At 39.5% G+C, this 18323-nt stretch overlaps 2 protein-coding genes across 2 annotated transcripts in view; both read right to left on the bottom strand.

Moving 5' to 3' along the window:
* Nucleotides 1-8030, bottom strand: part of LOC112050248 (phosphatidylinositol-3-phosphatase SAC1) — a 260117-nt gene extending 252087 nt beyond the window's left edge. Inside the window, exon 1 of the mRNA XM_052888207.1 lies at nucleotides 8018-8030. The gene's annotated coding sequence lies outside the window, so the exon portion shown is untranslated. The remainder of the gene's footprint in view (nucleotides 1-8017) is intronic.
* Nucleotides 433-14246, bottom strand: LOC112050258 (MTOR-associated protein MEAK7; the record flags this gene model as incomplete). Its single annotated transcript, XM_052885514.1, has 10 exons — nucleotides 433-5073; nucleotides 6227-6339; nucleotides 7920-8010; nucleotides 8876-8970; nucleotides 9674-9900; nucleotides 10632-10778; nucleotides 12509-12645; nucleotides 13134-13330; nucleotides 13671-13762; nucleotides 13991-14246. Coding segments are annotated over 9 exons (1353 nt in total), but the record flags the coding sequence as incomplete, so codon positions are not given.
* Nucleotides 14247-18323: the final 4077 nt, after the last annotated feature.

Genomic DNA, 18323 nt, shown 5'->3' with positions numbered 1-18323 from the left:
AACAAATCAACATTCTGGAAATCTGGAATCTAGATTAACCGTAGAATAGTGATATAGATTTTATGTTCGAACAAGTGTTTGTCCTGTTTGATTTAGGTGTACAACACACCTAAATCAAACAGGACGTTTGTAACTAAAAGAGTATTAGTAAAGCATCGGTGGTCGTATAGGCAAAAAATAAAATAATGTGGAGACTGATTAACAGAAGATTTGGTGTTGGTATATCTTACTTAGATAATTAAATAAGAACCCTATCAAAGTGTGATATGTGTTTACCTAAGTATTCTTTGTTAAGCATGAACTATGTAAAACAATGATGATAATAGAAATAAGACTCCCTAATAAATTTTATTTTTAAATAAATTAAAGTTTAAATTTATTTAAATCTAGATAGATATTATATGTTAACATAGGATATAAAATGAAACTATATTTCTTCATTTCAATATGTTTATTTACATTTATAATTAATATGTTTAAAATTCACAGCAATACAACTGATAGTATAATTATTCATATGTAGGTATATTTTATGAACAATTCAAAATTTAATTTTAATAAATAATATAGGATGATTACGACGTCTTGGTAGAATTCATAATATAAATGTCAGAATTTGAAAGCGCTTTTACAGCGGCTTTTAAGGCACAATTCTGTAACGATAACTCGACAGAACGAGTTTTAAATTCGTCTTTATCTCTCTTTATCTATATTCTATAGTATGATATAAGACAAAGACAGATGAAGACTGATTTGAAACTCACACTGTCGAGTAATAAAAATGTCGTTACAATTAGTGCTGCTTATCGTCGTAGACGTACCTTCTCGTATTTAACAAATATACACGACCATGACGCCGCGACTACTCGACTACGCGACTGTCGCAAAGTCGCAATGAATAAGGTCAGAGATGGCGCACCTTTGAATACACCTAAAAATATGATTTTATTTCACGACTTAGTCAGCCTTCCTAATGTACATAATTCAGGAATTTCAGGTGATAAAAAGTCCACCGAAGCAGATGTAATGTTAAAAAAAATTTTTTCGACTGAGTAAAGAGAGGTTCACAACATATCGAAGGTTCGCTATCTCTGACATAGATTATGCCGCGACTTCTGCGCTGCGAAACTGTCAATTGGCTGTTATAATAACCCTTCTTGTAGTCGGGTAATGAAAATACATTTGATATAATTTGGTTAATGTCCACAAATCTCCAAAATGTAAATTTCTAGATCCAAAATTTATACTATCTACAAGATTTTATTTACAAAGATGACTATTAATTTAGTTTTTGGCTTTTCTCAATCTTAGAATCAAATAGATATCAAAAATTAGAAAAACGATAGATACATTATCGTTTTTTAATTTTTGATATCTACGTTTTGGTCTGTGTATTTTCCAAAGTTTAAATTAAATAAATAAAAATAAATGAACTAATTCGGTTATCTTTCTTTACAATTATTTAATAATTATCTATTGTATGAATAAATATATGTTTATATCATTTTATGAAGCAGTACAAGTTCTACAAGTGGAACTAGATACCTATTCAAAATAGTTTACAAAAATGTAGTCTCAGATTTGTCTGCAACTTAACGCCACTGATAAAAAAGAACCTTCGACTAAAAGCCTAAGAGCCCCCACTCACTGGCAACTTTTAGTCGGCCGACTAAGTTGCCAAGTATACTAACAGGTATAGCGATATACGACAGCACGCACATTTACAGCGACTAAATCGCCGCAACTAATAAATTGGACGCCGATCGTATCAGAGTAGGGATTACTTTCGATTAGGGTAGTGACACCAAAAGATGAACGTTTAAGCGTTTTGGCCAACTTTAAATGCATGTAAGACAAATATTTCATGACAATGACGTTTATTGAGTTTACTAAATAATTCCATATATAATTAAGATTTGACCAAATGAAATGGAAAAGTCCTAGTTCCCGATAAGTTATAAAAAGAGTAATTTGATTGCCAAGTTTGGGGATTTACCACAGTAGTTGAACACTGAGTCCTAATTATGAACGAACTCTAATAATTTTATCATTTATATACTAGTCTATAAACTATGTCCTATGATTATTATTAACCGAAAAAGCTAAGGAATAAAAAGTAGAAATTTAGTTTTTATCTGCTTAAAAGTTGAAAAATAATGTCCCTAAGTTTGTATTTACACTTATAGTGAAAACATTGTTATGTGTGGGTAAAAATATTGCGTACGTGTAAGTAGCGTATTATTTTATTTTCGGGATTTTAGCACAACCGTTTTTATATATTGGGGTCCGGTCACGGGGTCGGTTTTGGTGCCACTACCCATAAAAATTAAAAAGTTGCGCAACTAAGTTGTAAGCGTTGGCAACTTAGTTGCTCAATAGTCGGCCAACTAAAAATTGCCAGTGAGCGGCCACCCTTAGACAACGTTCTCTACGTAAAAATCATAACGACCGGAGAAGGGGAGTGTTAATCGGTTGTCAAAGAATTCTTTAACCCTACGCTCATTGGTCACAAGTCCAGGACTCTGCTCGGAATTTTTCTTCCTGCCACGCGATGGACCCGGCACGCGCACGGTGAATCCATGGAAAGCTAAGATATTCGTTTCACTCAATATTTTTTTTCCCTCCCCAAAATCCCATTCCCTCCAACTAGTCGGGAAAGACTGTATAAGGAGTGGGTACGACAATAGTGCAATGGGGCGAGGATCGAACTATTGAAGCTTCTAACTCTTTTTGTATTTTAATAATCCATAAAATAGCACTATCAACAAGAAAATACATTTGTTCATTTTTTACACTTATTTGGACAAACTATATATTCGAAAATTACAATATCACATCGCAATAAATTAAATAAATATTATTTTGTACATCTTAATATACTTATACACGTTAGCAAAGTGCACTTTCATTATTTGTGCGCCAAATATGAAGTAAGATCAGTAATAAATTCTGATTATGACATTAATTCCTGATTGACAGTGGGAAGATTAAGTATCTTCTGAGTGAGAATCTTGAAATGAAATTGAGAGTCGTGATAACCCAGTGGATATGACCTCTGCTTCTGATTGCGGAAGGTGTGGGTTCGAATCCGGTCCGGGGCATGCACCTACAACTTTTCAGTAGTGTCCATTTTAAGAAATTAAATATCACGTGTCTCAAATGGTGAAGGAAAACATCGTGAAGAAACCTGCATTACCTGAGAAATTTCTTAATTCTCTGCGTGTTCGAAATCTGCCAATCCACACTGGGCCAGCGTAGTGGACTATTGGCCTAAGCCCTCTCATTCTGCGAGGAGACTCGAGCTCAGCAGTGAGCCGAATATGGGTTTATAATGATGAGTGTGAATCAGCAATGAAGAACCATTTCTAAAGTTCTATTTAAAAGCACTTCACTTTCACAATATTTATTTTCGAGTCTCTTCATTCTATTTGACGCACAATGTTTAATAAATTATAATGAATACAAAATATCTAGTAAATTAATTATTATTACAACAATTAGCGACACAAACAGTAAAAAAGCTATCACAAAAGCTATCGACATTGTTTTGCCGGTTAGTATCATTTGTTTCGGGAATGTGGCGACATCGAGATTTGTGCGAAATTCATGCAATCACAATAAATATACTACCTATCCTATATACATAATATATAAGCTTCAAAATCCCTTGGCACTTACGTTTTGGTTTGATATACAGCACACACTAAGCGATTACCTGTCATACGGCCTATTAGTGTTTATCAGATAGATGACATTGGCCATATGACGTCACGCCATACGCCAATATTTATATTTTTCGTACATATCTACGAGATCCACAACAAACTTTGTCCTAAAATTACAAGATTCAATCAATAATATAATATTTCACAAAACTAGCTTATTTTTTTTACAAATCATCACAATCATCATTAGCTTCAAAACGGTCATCGCTTCGTGTAAATATTCGTGGAATATATCGAAATTTAAAACCTAAAACGAAACGACTAGCGCATATACCTACATAAAATATATTATGTCAATATAAATAAGTAAAATACAATTCAATATGTATATTATACAGCAAATACATTCGAATATTTTGACGAAAAAACATCTTAGGTGGTTAATGATGATATACAGGATGCTCGGGACCTCGGGAGTATTCCCCATAACTTCAAGGTGTTGATGAGTCCACTTATAGGAGCCGAACTGCATAACGATTATTTTTTATTTAATAAATTAAAACTTTTCATGTTTTCATACAAAGTAATTAAAATAATTCCGACTATCCATGTAACACACGCCTTTATCTATCCTTGCATTAAAATACGTAAATCTTGGCTACGTCATTGTTATAAGAATTGATAAATTTGACTTTGCCAGTGTTGAAATAAAGTTGGAAATATATTTACACGCTAAAACAATCTCCGAGTGGCGATAAGTGCATACTCGTAAATATTAATTAATTTATTAAATAAATATTTGACCCCTTTAAGGCTGCCTATCCACCAGAACGGAGCGAGGAAGCATAGCGGAGAGATGGACTAATGCGGAGCGGAGTTGAGCACACTTTGTCAATTCAATTTAACATTTATTTATTTAACATAGTCTGCAACTCCGCTCCGCACCCTCGCTCCGCTCCGGTGGACAGACAGTACGCAACTCCGCTCCGCATTAATCCGTTTCTCCCCTACGCTTCCTAACTCCGCTCTGGTGGATATGCAGCCCTAAGATTTACACCTCTTTGAAAATAATGATTTAAATGCAAAACTACATAACAATATGATATGAATTAATATTTTCTAAACACAGCGACGCAGCTATCTTACAGTTCTACCCTCCATAATTACATAAAAATCATGTTACCTAAATCCCACACATAAGACGGTTCTCTTTAAATCACTCCATAGACAGTACTTATCATCCGTACCAATAAAATTTAAATAAATGTATACAATTAGTATTTGGACGACAATTTCATATCAATATAGTATGACTAGTCATTTATGGAAGAGATGTGCTATGCACTGTACGATATTCGTACATTGATATTTTTCTCGAAAATAACCCGTAAACTGCGCTGCGTGTCACCTGAAAATTAAAACGAAAAATAAAGGTTTACAGGGGTGCGGGGTGTGACGACAGAGAGGGAGTGTGGACAGCCACACGTGCGACTCTTAGAGCCTGTCCAGATAAGGCGTATTACGCGCGAATCGACTCGCGCGTTTCAATTTCCATTGCGTCCAGATACCGCGTATTGCGCACTTTTCTAAGCAGGGAGAGATCCAGTCAGTACAAAGATGGACTCGGAAACAGCGGTTGTGTTGTGGCTCGCATACCATTGATGAAAACATGGTAAACGAAGAGAACGTCGACGATTTAACGTGCATCCAATTCACCACACGGAATCACCAGCTTCACAAAAAATTTCGACATTTTTTTCCCAGTTCCTGCATTTCATGAATATTGGAATAATCACGTGATTCCATATGGCTACTCCTTTTTCAACTTCGTCAATAAAAAGTTCCGTGTCGAAGTTATCACGCTCCATTTAAATTTCTAAATACGTCCCCTCGCAACAGATACGCGCGTAGCACCTACTGGACGCAGCAATGGCGCCTGAGTATCTCACTCGCGCGTGAAACGTGCGAGTCGAGAGTCGCGCTCATTGCACTCGTTTTACGTGCGAGTGAGGAAACGCGCGTAGGCATCTGGACGGGACATTAGTAGCTCTAGTATCTCGGGTACTCGCGAGTGTGTCTCGCGTCTAAAACGCCTCATCTGGACAGGCTCTTAGAGAACGACCTCTCGCTCCCTTCTGTCGTCATACCTAAAACCCTTGATTGGCGCAGGCGAGGACTCATTTCTATTATATAATATTTACTTCTTTTGATCCCGATAGTCGATAAATGGGATCCACGAGGATCAAACTGAAGGGAGCAGCTAGTACTTTATAGCTTGGATATCCGTTGACGATCCTTTTTTTTAAACAAACAAAAACGTTAAGTGGTTTTTAAATAAGATAGGCACTATACAATATACATACAAATTGTACAACTGGAAAACTCCCTTCAACAATACACGTTTATAAAAGTCCTCCATGCATTTTTGCGTGCATTTTGGACGTACTAGTAAGATAGATATTTCATGTTAACATCAAGTCAAATCTATATATAGGAGAAGTTTAATAGGTCAGCAACATTAATAGGTATTTAATATGTACCTAATATTTAGATATACTCACGCTTATAGCGGCGGATCTTCCCTGAGCCCCTCACTGTGGCGCGTGCGACCTGCCATGTCCAGGATGGCCTTCGCTTCGGGGTTCGTGTCCAGGATGCTCATGTCGCGTTCATCCTGAAACCAGAATGCCATCATCAACAGCATCATCATCATCATCACTATCATCATCATCATCAACACACGGTATTACACCGGCATTACATTTGACGGCAAAGGTATGGATTTTCATCCTCCTCCTAACAAGTTATTCCGCTTTCATCTTAGATTGCATCATCGCTTACCATCAGGTGAGATTGCAGTCAAGGAGTAACTTGTAAAGAATTAAAAAACACATAGATTGTAGTAGTTATTGGCCCATACTTTTCCAATAAACATAAAGTCGGTCATTCGGTAATTCCCTCAATTATAACAACAAACGATCGGCCAAATAAGCTTTCATATCTATCACATTGAACGTTGTGGAGTAAGCAGTTTCAGTAGGTATCTCTCTCTCTCACTTTAGTCCCTTCGCAACGAAAGAGGTTGACAATAAATCTCTCTTTAATTAAATAGACATATCGTTAACGCATTTTGTTGAGTGAGAATCTTATTTCGTCGCCTAATCCTGTCTAAACTTAGACCATTAATAAGAATGGACTTGCTTCGCACCCAAATTCACCAACAAAAAAAGTCTGTCGTTTTTTGAGGGGGACGAGGTAAACTCACACATCGAAAACATTTAACACCATTTAGTATATTCTGTGTCCATACACTACACACAACTATAAATTTGACTCGCGATACACAATTATTAATGGTCTAAGGTTCTAAAAGTAAGGTTCTGTGCGTTTAAAATATGATTATTTTACTAACAACAATAGCTGAAAGATCATTTTACAGTTCCTAATCGGACTTGTCTCTCAACCCGTCGCTGACCGGCGGCATGCCCATCAGTTGCATGAAGTTACGTTCGGACGAGTCCAGCACGCTGGCGCCCTCCGACACTATCGGCTTGTGGGAGGACTGGAATTCGGGGGGGGGGGGGGGTTAGGATATTAAGGGGTTAGGATATAATGTATACTCACAGGCACAATTATCCGTCCACTTTAATATACTCGCATCATTTTAAAGTGGGGCGGATAATTGTGCCTCTGAGTATATATGGTATATAGGAGAATGGATAGTATAGGCATACTGGATTTTAGGTATTTGAGGAGATCTTATAATAAGGTCACCTACTCGTATTAAATTTAATACAAACAATATTGATTTCGTGTGGTACATGGAATAAGGGTCTGATTTCATAAAAAACTCAATTTAAAAATAAATTTTTCCAAACGTCAAAAACGCTGACCTCCATTTTGGGACGTCACTATGTTATTTTATGTCACTTATGGAATAAACGCTAAACTAATTATTAATTAATAATTTTGTCAAACACTCAGTTTGGCTAAGGTTTAGTGTTTACGGGACGTCATGAAACTGTTAAAATCTAGAACATCATGGCCGACAGCGTTTTAGACCGTATTGTAAAAAAAAATATTTAAAAATTTAAATTTTTATGTAGTCATGTCTTAAAAAATATGATGATTTTTTCAATCTAGAGGAACAATAATGAATAATTTAAGAAGAAAACGACAAAAACGATAATGAACATTTTTAAAAAGTGTCAACTAGATTAATACAATTAAAATGCAAGTAGTATAAGAGCTTACGTCGTCTTTGTCCAATGCCGGCTTGTCCCCGACGCCCCACACTTCTAGACTGCGGATTCTGAATGACGGCTCTTTGCTGAGGCGGCGATACCTAGCGGATACAAATTATTATATAATCGTTATTAACCCATATTCGGCTTACTGCTGACCTCGAGTCTCCACTTAGAATGAGAGGGTTTATGCCAATCCACCACCACTGGCCTAACTTATCAGTTGTATGCATTTTAAGAAATTAAATATCACGTGTCTCAGACGGTATAAGAAAACATCGCAAGGAAACCTGCATACCAATCCGCATTCTTATAAGTAATGTAGAGGATTAAATAAACGTAACAAATAGTTTCAATTGTGATAAAGAAAAACAGTCATTTTATAACAAAATATTTATGTTGTTCAATGACCTCCTCTATCTGCCAGTGATAGTTACATTTAAGTCGGTTCAACCATTCCCTAGATTAGCACGGACAAACAGACAGACAGACAAACAACAATATTAAAAAAGTTTGGTTGTGTTTCAGTATCATATAAATAACTACGAGTATAGCACTTGAGACAATTCAGTTATCATGAAATCACAGACAAACACTTCAATTTTATATTCATACTAGCGGACCCGTGTAGCTTCACTTTGACTTATGTGCAATTCTTCCCTATCCCTACCCCACTCCTACCCCTACCCTACCCCCTACCCTTAAGATCTATAATTGACTCTTAAACGTTTGTATGGGAAGTAGAAAAGGGTTATTTTTATGGTTTTTCCGGCAATTATTCTATATTTTCTCACCTTTTAAACCTTCCCTATACCCCCACGAACATTTTAAGACCAAGATAAGATAAATCCGTTCAGCCGTTCTCGAGTTTTAGCGAGACTAACGAACAACAGTTCATTTTTATATATATAGATGTATTGATTGAATCGTTATAGTAAAAGTTTTTTTTAAACTACATGTACTAACCCCCGGAAAGTGCTGCAGGACTCAGCGGAGGCGCCCTCACCAAAGGGTTCCGCGTTCACCCAGATACCACCGAACTGGAACTGGCCTCCCATCAGCTGGGGAACAAACACGTGTTACTTGTCTAAATATTGTCACAAAAGACCTGTTAGCTTATTCACTATTTAGGTCTTTATTCAACCTATTAAATTAACAAATACCAACTGCCAAAATTTCATATACATACTATATGTAGATGATATCCACCAGTAAACACCGAAATTTGTATTTTGTATCATAGGTATAAGTAGATGACATTTTGTCGATTGATTTGTTGTATAATTTAATAGATTGATAGTAAAGAACAATGAAACTTACTGATATGTCTTAAAGTTTCCAAGTGCTTGTGGGTAGACATAGTCATTGGGCATAAACTAATATGGATAGGGACAGTTTTTCTTATTTGTATATAAATTAGGAGTATGCTAATTAGTAAAGCAATTTTGTAAAAGTAACAGGGTATCTGCGATCATTACTTTCGGAGCTACCGTGGATCCTTGAAAAGCGCCCCATACAAAATGGTACGATTTAATGACGTAGGTCCATAATAATCGTAAAAATGCACCGATTTCGAAAAAATGAGGATTTTCTCTTATTTTTGCCCCATATAACCCAATTCAAATTGATAGCTAATGATCGCTACTATCAGCCCTAGTGACCTTGTATAAATAACTGTTAACGACGAAGATTTTCTTTCAGTTTCTGTTTCGTCTAAAAATATTGCTTTCTGTTTTTGGTAGTATAGTCCAATTGTACACTTACCAGGCCATTGGGCAGCGTCTTGGTGTGATGGTTCAGGTACTGGTAGTGGTCGTTGTAGCTGGTGGCGGGGTACACGCGCATCTTGGGCGCACACGTGAACAGGAACGCCTCGTCCGTGCCCGTGAAGTTGGGCCCGAAGCCCCACGCCGCTGTGGCGAAGCCCCCGAAGATGTACCCCGAGGAGTCCTCGACGATAATCACTGACGGACCCTGGTCTATGATTCGACCTGGAGAAAGTAACGTAGAAAATCACTTGATAGTTGATATTACTAGTGTTCCACAAAAAATATATCAGCGTCTTGTGAATGTCTAGGTAACTCAATAATTTTACATCAAAACGTGTCACATTCTAGCAAATAAATGATTTGATTTGATTTGATTTGACATAAGGGTGAAAGATGAAAAGTAAAAAATATCGAAACTCTTCTAACTTGCTCACGATATTACCACCATGTGTAATGTGGAACTTTTAACCGTTGACTAAATATACCAAAAGAAACTCGATAAGAAGAAGCGTTCGCTTGACTGTTAGATGAAGGGTCGGATAGAGACAGTAATGCTTGAGACACAGCGTCAGCAGTGTCCTGCGCTGTGTCCACCTTTGTGGTTTTGGGAGGTCTGGCATTAACCACAATTTAAAAAATCAACGAAATGCATAACTGATATCAGAAATACAATCATAAGCTATGCAACGAGAGGACTACTTGAATTTGGCAATAATTACAAAATCAACGATAAGCATAATTGTTAATTATGTCAGAAATACAAAGAACTGTATGGCCGGCGCCACAAGTATTTTTAGCAGTCGGTGCTTAATGGTATAAATGAGTATTTTTTTTTACTGCAACGTGGTGAAGATTTTTATTTTTCTACTCAGTCATACTTTCCCCGTATACTATAGAAATGTCATCAACAAACTTGTCAAGCTATAAAAATACTTATGGAGAAGTATATTCACCGGTCATAGTGGAGAAGGATTCCCCGTGGATGTTGGTGGAGAAGAGGAAGCGCCACTTGTGCTGGTACTTGTGCGGCAGGTGGCTGTTCACCCACACGATGTGCGACAGGTCGATGACGGCCGGGTAGTCGGGCATCGCCTCCAGACCTGCCAGACAAGGGGTGCCATTCTACTATTTTACGCTCATCGACGAACTTTTCACCTATAACACGTCTCATTCGAATTTGAACTTTGTAGGATTCCAAAATTAAAAATTCGCTAATAACGATGTTCAGGAAATGAATGTCACAGCGCTGGAACTTTACAGACGGGGGCAGATCCCTTTATGAGTGTTCACATCGGCGAAGTGAACTATGTTTTTGGCGTATATACAGTGGTGGACATATACTATAGTATAGACATCAAGTGTTTTATTCATTCATTTTAAATGTCCAGTTACGCTCGCAAATATTTTCAAAAATTATAAGCAATTACTAAAAAATAAAAAAGGGCCTAGATTTTCTACAAAAAAAGTTCTTTGTAAAGTTCCGAAAGCTTGCTAAATTTTAAACCAAACTGTTGTAATCCCTAAATAAAGAACAGGGGTCAGCCGAATGTGACAACCCAAACTAAAGCTTCAACGTCTTTATGACACTTTCATCTAATTTAGCTGAAAGGTAATTGTTGTCTCAAATCCGAGCTGCTTTAATATTGCTTATTGGCTGTTCTGGATTAACTATCCAGCTGCCGCAGCAGAACGTTGGAGTGAACTCACCGTCGGCAGCGGGCAGCAGCGAGGGCGCGGCGGGCGGCAGCGGCGCGGGGCTCTCGTCGCCGGGCTTCTTGTTGATGCCGTACAGGTTCACGTACACCAGCTCGGCCAGCTGCCGCAGCAGAACGTTGGAGTGAACTCACCGTCGGCAGCGGGCAGCAGCGAGGGCGCGGCGGGCGGCAGCGGCGCGGGGCTCTCGTCGCCGGACTTCTTGTTGATGCCGTACAGGTTCACGTACACCAGCTCGGCCAGCTGCCGCAGCAGAACGTTGGAGTGAACTCACCGTCGGCAGCGGGCAGCAGCGAGGGCGCGGCGGGCGGCAGCGGCGCGGGGCTCTCGTCGCCGGGCTTCTTGTTGATGCCGTACAGGTTCACGTACACCAGCTCGGCCAGCTGCCGCAGCAGAACGTTGGAGTGGTGAACTCACCGTCGGCAGCGGGCAGCAGCGAGGGCGCGGCGGGCGGCAGCGGCGCGGGGCTCTCGTCGCCGGGCTTCTTGTTGATGCCGTACAGGTTCACGTACACCAGCTCGGCCAGCTGCCGCAGCAGAACGTTGGAGTGAACTCACCGTCGGCAGCGGGCAGCAGCGAGGGCGCGGCGGGCGGCAGCGGCGCGGGGCTCTCGTCGCCGGGCTTCTTGTTGATGCCGTACAGGTTCACGTACACCAGCTCGGCCAGCTGCCGCAGCAGAACGTTGGAGTGAACTCACCGTCGGCAGCGGGCAGCAGCGAGGGCGCGGCGGGCGGCAGCGGCGCGGGGCTCTCGTCGCCGGGCTTCTTGTTGATGCCGTACAGGTTCACGTACACCAGCTCGGCCAGCTGCCGCAGCAGAACGTTGGAGTGAACTCACCGTCGGCAGCGGGCAGCAGCGAGGGCGCGGCGGGCGGCAGCGGCGCGGGGCTCTCGTCGCCGGGCTTCTTGTTGATGCCGTACAGGTTCACGTACACCAGCTCGGCCAGCTGCCGCAGCAGAACGTTGGAGTGAACTCACCGTCGGCAGCGGGCAGCAGCGAGGGCGCGGCGGGCGGCAGCGGCGCGGGGCTCTCGTCGCCGGGCTTCTTGTTGATGCCGTACAGGTTCACGTACACCAGCTCGGCCAGCTGCCGCAGCAGAACGTTGGAGTGAACTCACCGTCGGCAGCGGGCAGCAGCGAGGGCGCGGCGGGCGGCAGCGGCGCGGGGCTCTCGTCGCCGGGCTTCTTGTTGATGCCGTACAGGTTCACGTACACCAGCTCGGCCAGCTGCCGCAGCAGGACGTTAGTTTGCAACCTGCAATCATAATATTGCATTGTTAGATTATTGGTTAATGGAGAAAGCTAGTATCTATGTATACAGGCACAACAGCCTTGTTCGAGGAAAACCTCGCTCAGGAAAAGAAGGCTATTACATAACTGGGCAGCAGTACAGTGCTGCTGTGTGGTCTCAAGGTCTCCCCCCACGACGGTAGCCACCGACTCCCCAAGCGCTAACGCGTTTGAGGCGCTCGTTTAGAATAATCTAGCGGGAGTATCAGCGTACCTAATACTCGTACAAAGTCTGTGATGAAATGCCCATAAGAAAGCAGAGTATACCACAGAGCTGTGCAGCAGTACAATGTTGATGTGAAGAGTCCAGGAATCTTCCTACGGTGGCGGCCTATTAATTTGCTGACTTGTCTAGCTGCAGTGGTCCAGCGAGCAACTAGTATCAGTGGACCTACGCACAATGACCAGGTCTTACCAATATCTACACCTGCGGAAAAAGGCTAAAGGTCATACCATTTAGACAGCTGTGCTGCTGTACAGTGGTGCTGTGGGGAGTCCAGGTCTCCCCCCACGGTGGCGGCCACCGCCTCCCCCAGAGCTTGCACGTTGGAGGCGCTCGCTCGGAAACCCTTGTCCTGCCACGAACGCACACGCTTCGAGGACGACGATTTCAGCATCTTCATGTACGTCGATACTATGCTTTCACAGTACTGGAAGAACAAATTAAATCAAATCAAACATATTTTCAAGTAGACTTGTATATAAATGTAAAGAGTCTGCCACCAGTTCTAAAAGCAAGAAACTCTGAAAAAAGTTTTACAATTTTACCGTGTGTGTCATCCTTTCTTTTGAACAGAAGAAAGCAAATCAGATGGTTTCTATGAATTTTAAATTATTAGAAACATACAAACAACCACAAATGTCTAGGACTTAAAAACCAGTTCTATTTAAATTGCGCAAAATTCTAATTCTGACAATATTGTAATACAGGAGGAACCTCCTTTTGTTGAAGTATCAACACCTCTATAGCATAGTATTATCTATACATACCTCTTTCAACAGTTGGTAGGGCAGTTCCACATCCTCGTTGTAGTCCATGCCGAGACAGTTGTAGATCACTATCATTCTCTCCTCTACGGTACCTAAACATTGGGAAACAAAACTAAATTAGGAGATCAAAGTTGTCTTTATTTATTGATCGTAAGCTCCCAGTACCCTGTATTATTATTAACCTACACCTTCTAAACACTCTATCTGCTAATTAAAATTGCAAAATGCATGTTTTTAAATAGCGTTCCACGCGGGCGAAGTCAAGAGCGTCTGGTAGTTATTTTCTATTTTATTCAAGGACAAGTTAGCTTGGACCTCACCTCGTACATTATAAACGTAGAGCTCGGCGAACCTGTTGAAGTCGACAGTGGGAGACTTCTGCTGCCCCGCGCCGAACAGGAAGTTGGTGAGGTACTGCGCCAGCCGCGGGTCGATTTGTGGACCCCAGAATTTCTGAAAAAGCAACAAAATTTCCTTAGTCAATAAAACGTGTAATGCATTTGACTTTGTCCACGTTAAATTCGGTTTTTCACTAAACCTTTTTTTTTTAATTTTTCGGACATAAAAAGTAGCAATGTGTTAAACCCAGGAAGAAAATCTATTTCCATGCTAAATTTCAGTCAAGCAGATTTTGCGTGAAAAATTAACAAACATCCATACAAACTTTCGCATTTATATATTAAGTATGTTTCGGTGCGTGAAAATCAAAGATATTCTCGAAAGGATCGGAAAGATCACCGTCCATACATTATAACTATGGATCAGAGAATCCTTGAGTTCAAAGTTACAAAAGGCATCCGTCACAACTGAAGCATTGTTTACAGTTGACTCGAAAATTTGTTTGATCAAACAAATCTTTAATAGTAGATAATTAAAAATTTATAACTCCATAATAGTACGAGGGCATGCATAGTCAGACATTCCTCATTTGTTTTAATAAATATATACGGAGAATACACTCATCACTTTCTAGCCCCAAATCTTAGCTTGTTATGAGTACTAAGATAGAGCTGCTTTCATCATATTAATTTATATACTACATATAAATACTTATATAATAAACTATGCACAAAAATTAAGGGAGCAGAAAAAATATCCAAATTTTTGGGGGATTTTCAACAGGCTGTAACTTATACAAAAATGGTCGTACAGCAAAAAAATAAAAAGCAAATTGTAGCTCTAAGTGTTTAGTTTTTGGATCTGAGTTTGAAAAATTTTTTTTTAAAATATTTTTCGAGTAATCATAAGAAAACCACCGAAAAAAAAATTTTCGAAATTTTTTTGGTTTTTTTTTTTAATCTACGGACGTGGAAAAAATTTTTTCGAGTCAACCTCCATATGGACCGGATAGCTTGTTTATTCAGATTTAATTTCGTTTTTTTTAAATCTCGAAACGAGCATTTCTCGCTGAGATATCGATGTTTGAATGGAAAAAGATCATTTTGTCTTTGATTACCAATATCTCAGCAACCAATGATTGCACAAAAATTTTGAGGTTGGTTTTAAAAACTTGAATAAATTTTCTACAAGGATTGGCAATTGAATTTTGAAAAAAAAATTTTTTTCAATCATTACATGAATTTGAAAAAGCATCCAAAAAAGGGCTTTTTGTCGTTTTTTGGAAAATCAAGCGCCCAATCAAAAATATTGCGGAAACCACTGACGTTAACACAGTAGATATGATTATGAAGTTTGGGCCCTGGTGGGTTTGGAAGATCGGCCGAACTCATCACCGAGGGGTGGTAATTCGATCCCCGCCCCGCTGGACTATTGTCGTACCCTCTCCTAATACAACATTTACCCGACTAGTTGGAATGGGGAAAAAAAATTGTCAAGTACAAACGCATTTTTTTCAATATTTTGTAGGGTCTTTATATCATGAGAAATAATGTCTCCAATCGCCAGACTCGTAGCTTAATGGCAAACCTTCGCTAGATACCTTTAAAGTTAGATCTTTGATCGCTTTTTCGAACTGTTGCAACTTGTACATGACTAACGTTTGGGGACATGATAGCTTCATAGCAAACCTTCGCTAGATACCTTTAAAGCTTTTGATCTTTGATCAGTTTTTCGAACTGTTGCAACTTGCAGTGAAGCTACGAGTACATGACTAACGTTTGGGGACATGATTTCTCATATTATATCAAAGAAAATTAAAAAAACACTGTTTATATTTAGACGGTTGCGGATCTGGACTCTTGAAACCTACCTTCCAAAGCCCCCGCAGTCCAAACTATATAATTCGTTACCGTACTCACCGTGGTAGAAGCATAGACTGGCGAACTTTCAGCATTACTACACAGATTAAAGAATAATATTGGATAGAAGCAGGCGTTACTTTGCGGAAGTTCATCATGATTATATAATGACTAGCGGACGCCCGCGACTTCGTCCGCGTAAATTTCGATGTCAACTTTACTACTACCCCTACCCTACCCTACCCCAACCCTACCCTACCCGACCCCTACATCTACGCTACCCCTACCCCCACCCTATCCCTACCCTACCCCAAACCTACCCCTAACTTACCTACACCCTACCCCCATCCTACCCCTACCCCCATCCTACCCCTACCCTCCCCGTACCCTATCCCTTTCCTACCCCTATCCCACCCGTACACCTATCTCACGCCTATTCTACCCCTACCCTACCACTTCCCTATCCTACCCGTACCTCTACCCTACCACTACCCTACCTCTACTCCTACCCTACCACTACCCTAAACCAGGCCCTAAACCTACCCTACCCCTACACTACCCCTACGCTTCCCTACCCGTACCCTACCCTACCCTGTAACTTCTCTATCTTACTCCTACCCTTAGCAAAATCGGTCCAGTCCTTCGAGAGTGGTGGTATGACCAAGAGAAATAGAGACTTCGATGCTAATAATATAAAGAGGTAAAGTTCGTGTGGTTGTAGGAAGTAATCTCTGGATCTACTGGACCGATTTGGAAAATTGTTTTACCAATATAAAGCTGCGTTATTTGCGAGTGTCATAGGCTATGTTTGATCCCCATATTCACACGGGAACGGGAACTACGTAAATGAAAGCGCCCGACATCATATAGCGGAATTTCTGCGTCTTTTAGAAATTTTGTATTATCTCCGAAACTATTTAAGTAATTAACATACTGTAAAGGGCAAATCTTATCTCCATAATATCCTTGTGATTATTAAATAATTTATTTTAATAAGGATTAAAGTTTAGTTGTATAAATAATGACGTAAACCTAAGTATATAAAATTAATAATTTTTAAAACACAAAAGGTACTATATCTGCTAATATATAGAAGATAGATATATGGTGTCGCGGACTTTTTTGTAGAACTTTTAAAGATACATAAAGTCTCTATACATTAATTTCAATTTTACACAATAATTAAGGCAGCGCATGCGAATAAGTCTGTTTAAGAGGATTTTCAGTCCGACCTGTATGACAAAAACTGTGATAACTCGGCTAATATATATGATACCAATATAAAATATAGCCTATAGCACTCCCCGATAATGTAGCATTCTACTGGTGAAAGAATTTTTAAAATCGGACCAGTAGTTCCGAAGATTACCCCATTTAAAAAATGTGACAAACTTACAAACTTACAAACTTTACCTCTTTATAATATTAGTATAGAAGTATAGATTTATTTATTTTGCTATTATCCGCGAAAAGTCGACTTTGCAATTGCATGTTGTAGAGTCAACATCTCCTGAGGATGCTCCGGTTTCGGGGTGAAATGTACGTAGAGAGTATTTTGTCGGACCTGGGTGACATTGTCGCATGGGTTCGTTGACTTTTCGCGGATAATAGCAAAATAAATAAATCATTATATAATAAAGAATAATAGGCAGATGGTGCGCATGGAACACGACGGTGTCGTAGCCGCTCCAAAAACAAAATTCAAAAACGAATACTTTCTCGAGTCAGTATGACACGAAGCGCCGCATCAGTAATTTTCAACATCATTCAAGAAAAACGGCGTCTAATTTTTTTTATTATTTTAAAAGCTGTTCACGAATATTAAAGAAATAAGATGGAGTATTTTTTATTGCTATTATTGAGTATATACTATTTAATTTACGCAATTGTTGTTAGTATTAAATTTTAAAATACAAATGATGTATATGGGCATGTGACATTTGTTTTTTTATGGGTTTCATCGACTTCACCACGCTGCCTGTAAAGACTGAACCATTCTTTATTCTGTGCATTCATACAATAAGGTATGTCTGGCCATAGCAAGCTCGTTTTCTATAATATATACAGACGCGGATTCCTTGTCAAGCTTCGAAATGTTTGGGTAACGTATCAAGAAGCGACTCGGCTAATACGTTATGATGCATAAAACTGTTTTCAAACTTTCGTAAACGTTATTAAAGTTTATGTCGAATTAATGGCGCAGTCATCTTTAAAGATAGTTCCGGATATTTACGTGTTATGTATAGTACATGTCCGTCAACATAGTTCTACTTGCTAATACTTAGAGTTTAATGAAATAATATACACTACTGACGCTACGCCAGCCGTTCACTTGAAGTTGGCTGAATTAAAGTATTATAAATAATCTCCTCTCGGGTATTTTTTATCAATAAATCCTGTTTTCTATAACCGACGTCCTGTCCGGAGTTAAAACTGAAAATTCCGTGAATGAAAA

This window comes from Bicyclus anynana, chromosome 2 (genome assembly GCF_947172395.1).
Source record: "Bicyclus anynana chromosome 2, ilBicAnyn1.1, whole genome shotgun sequence".
Classification (NCBI taxonomy): Eukaryota; Metazoa; Arthropoda; class Insecta; order Lepidoptera; family Nymphalidae; genus Bicyclus; species Bicyclus anynana.
The sequence above is the reverse complement of the archived record's forward strand: the minus strand, read 5'-3'. Positions and strand labels throughout refer to the sequence as shown.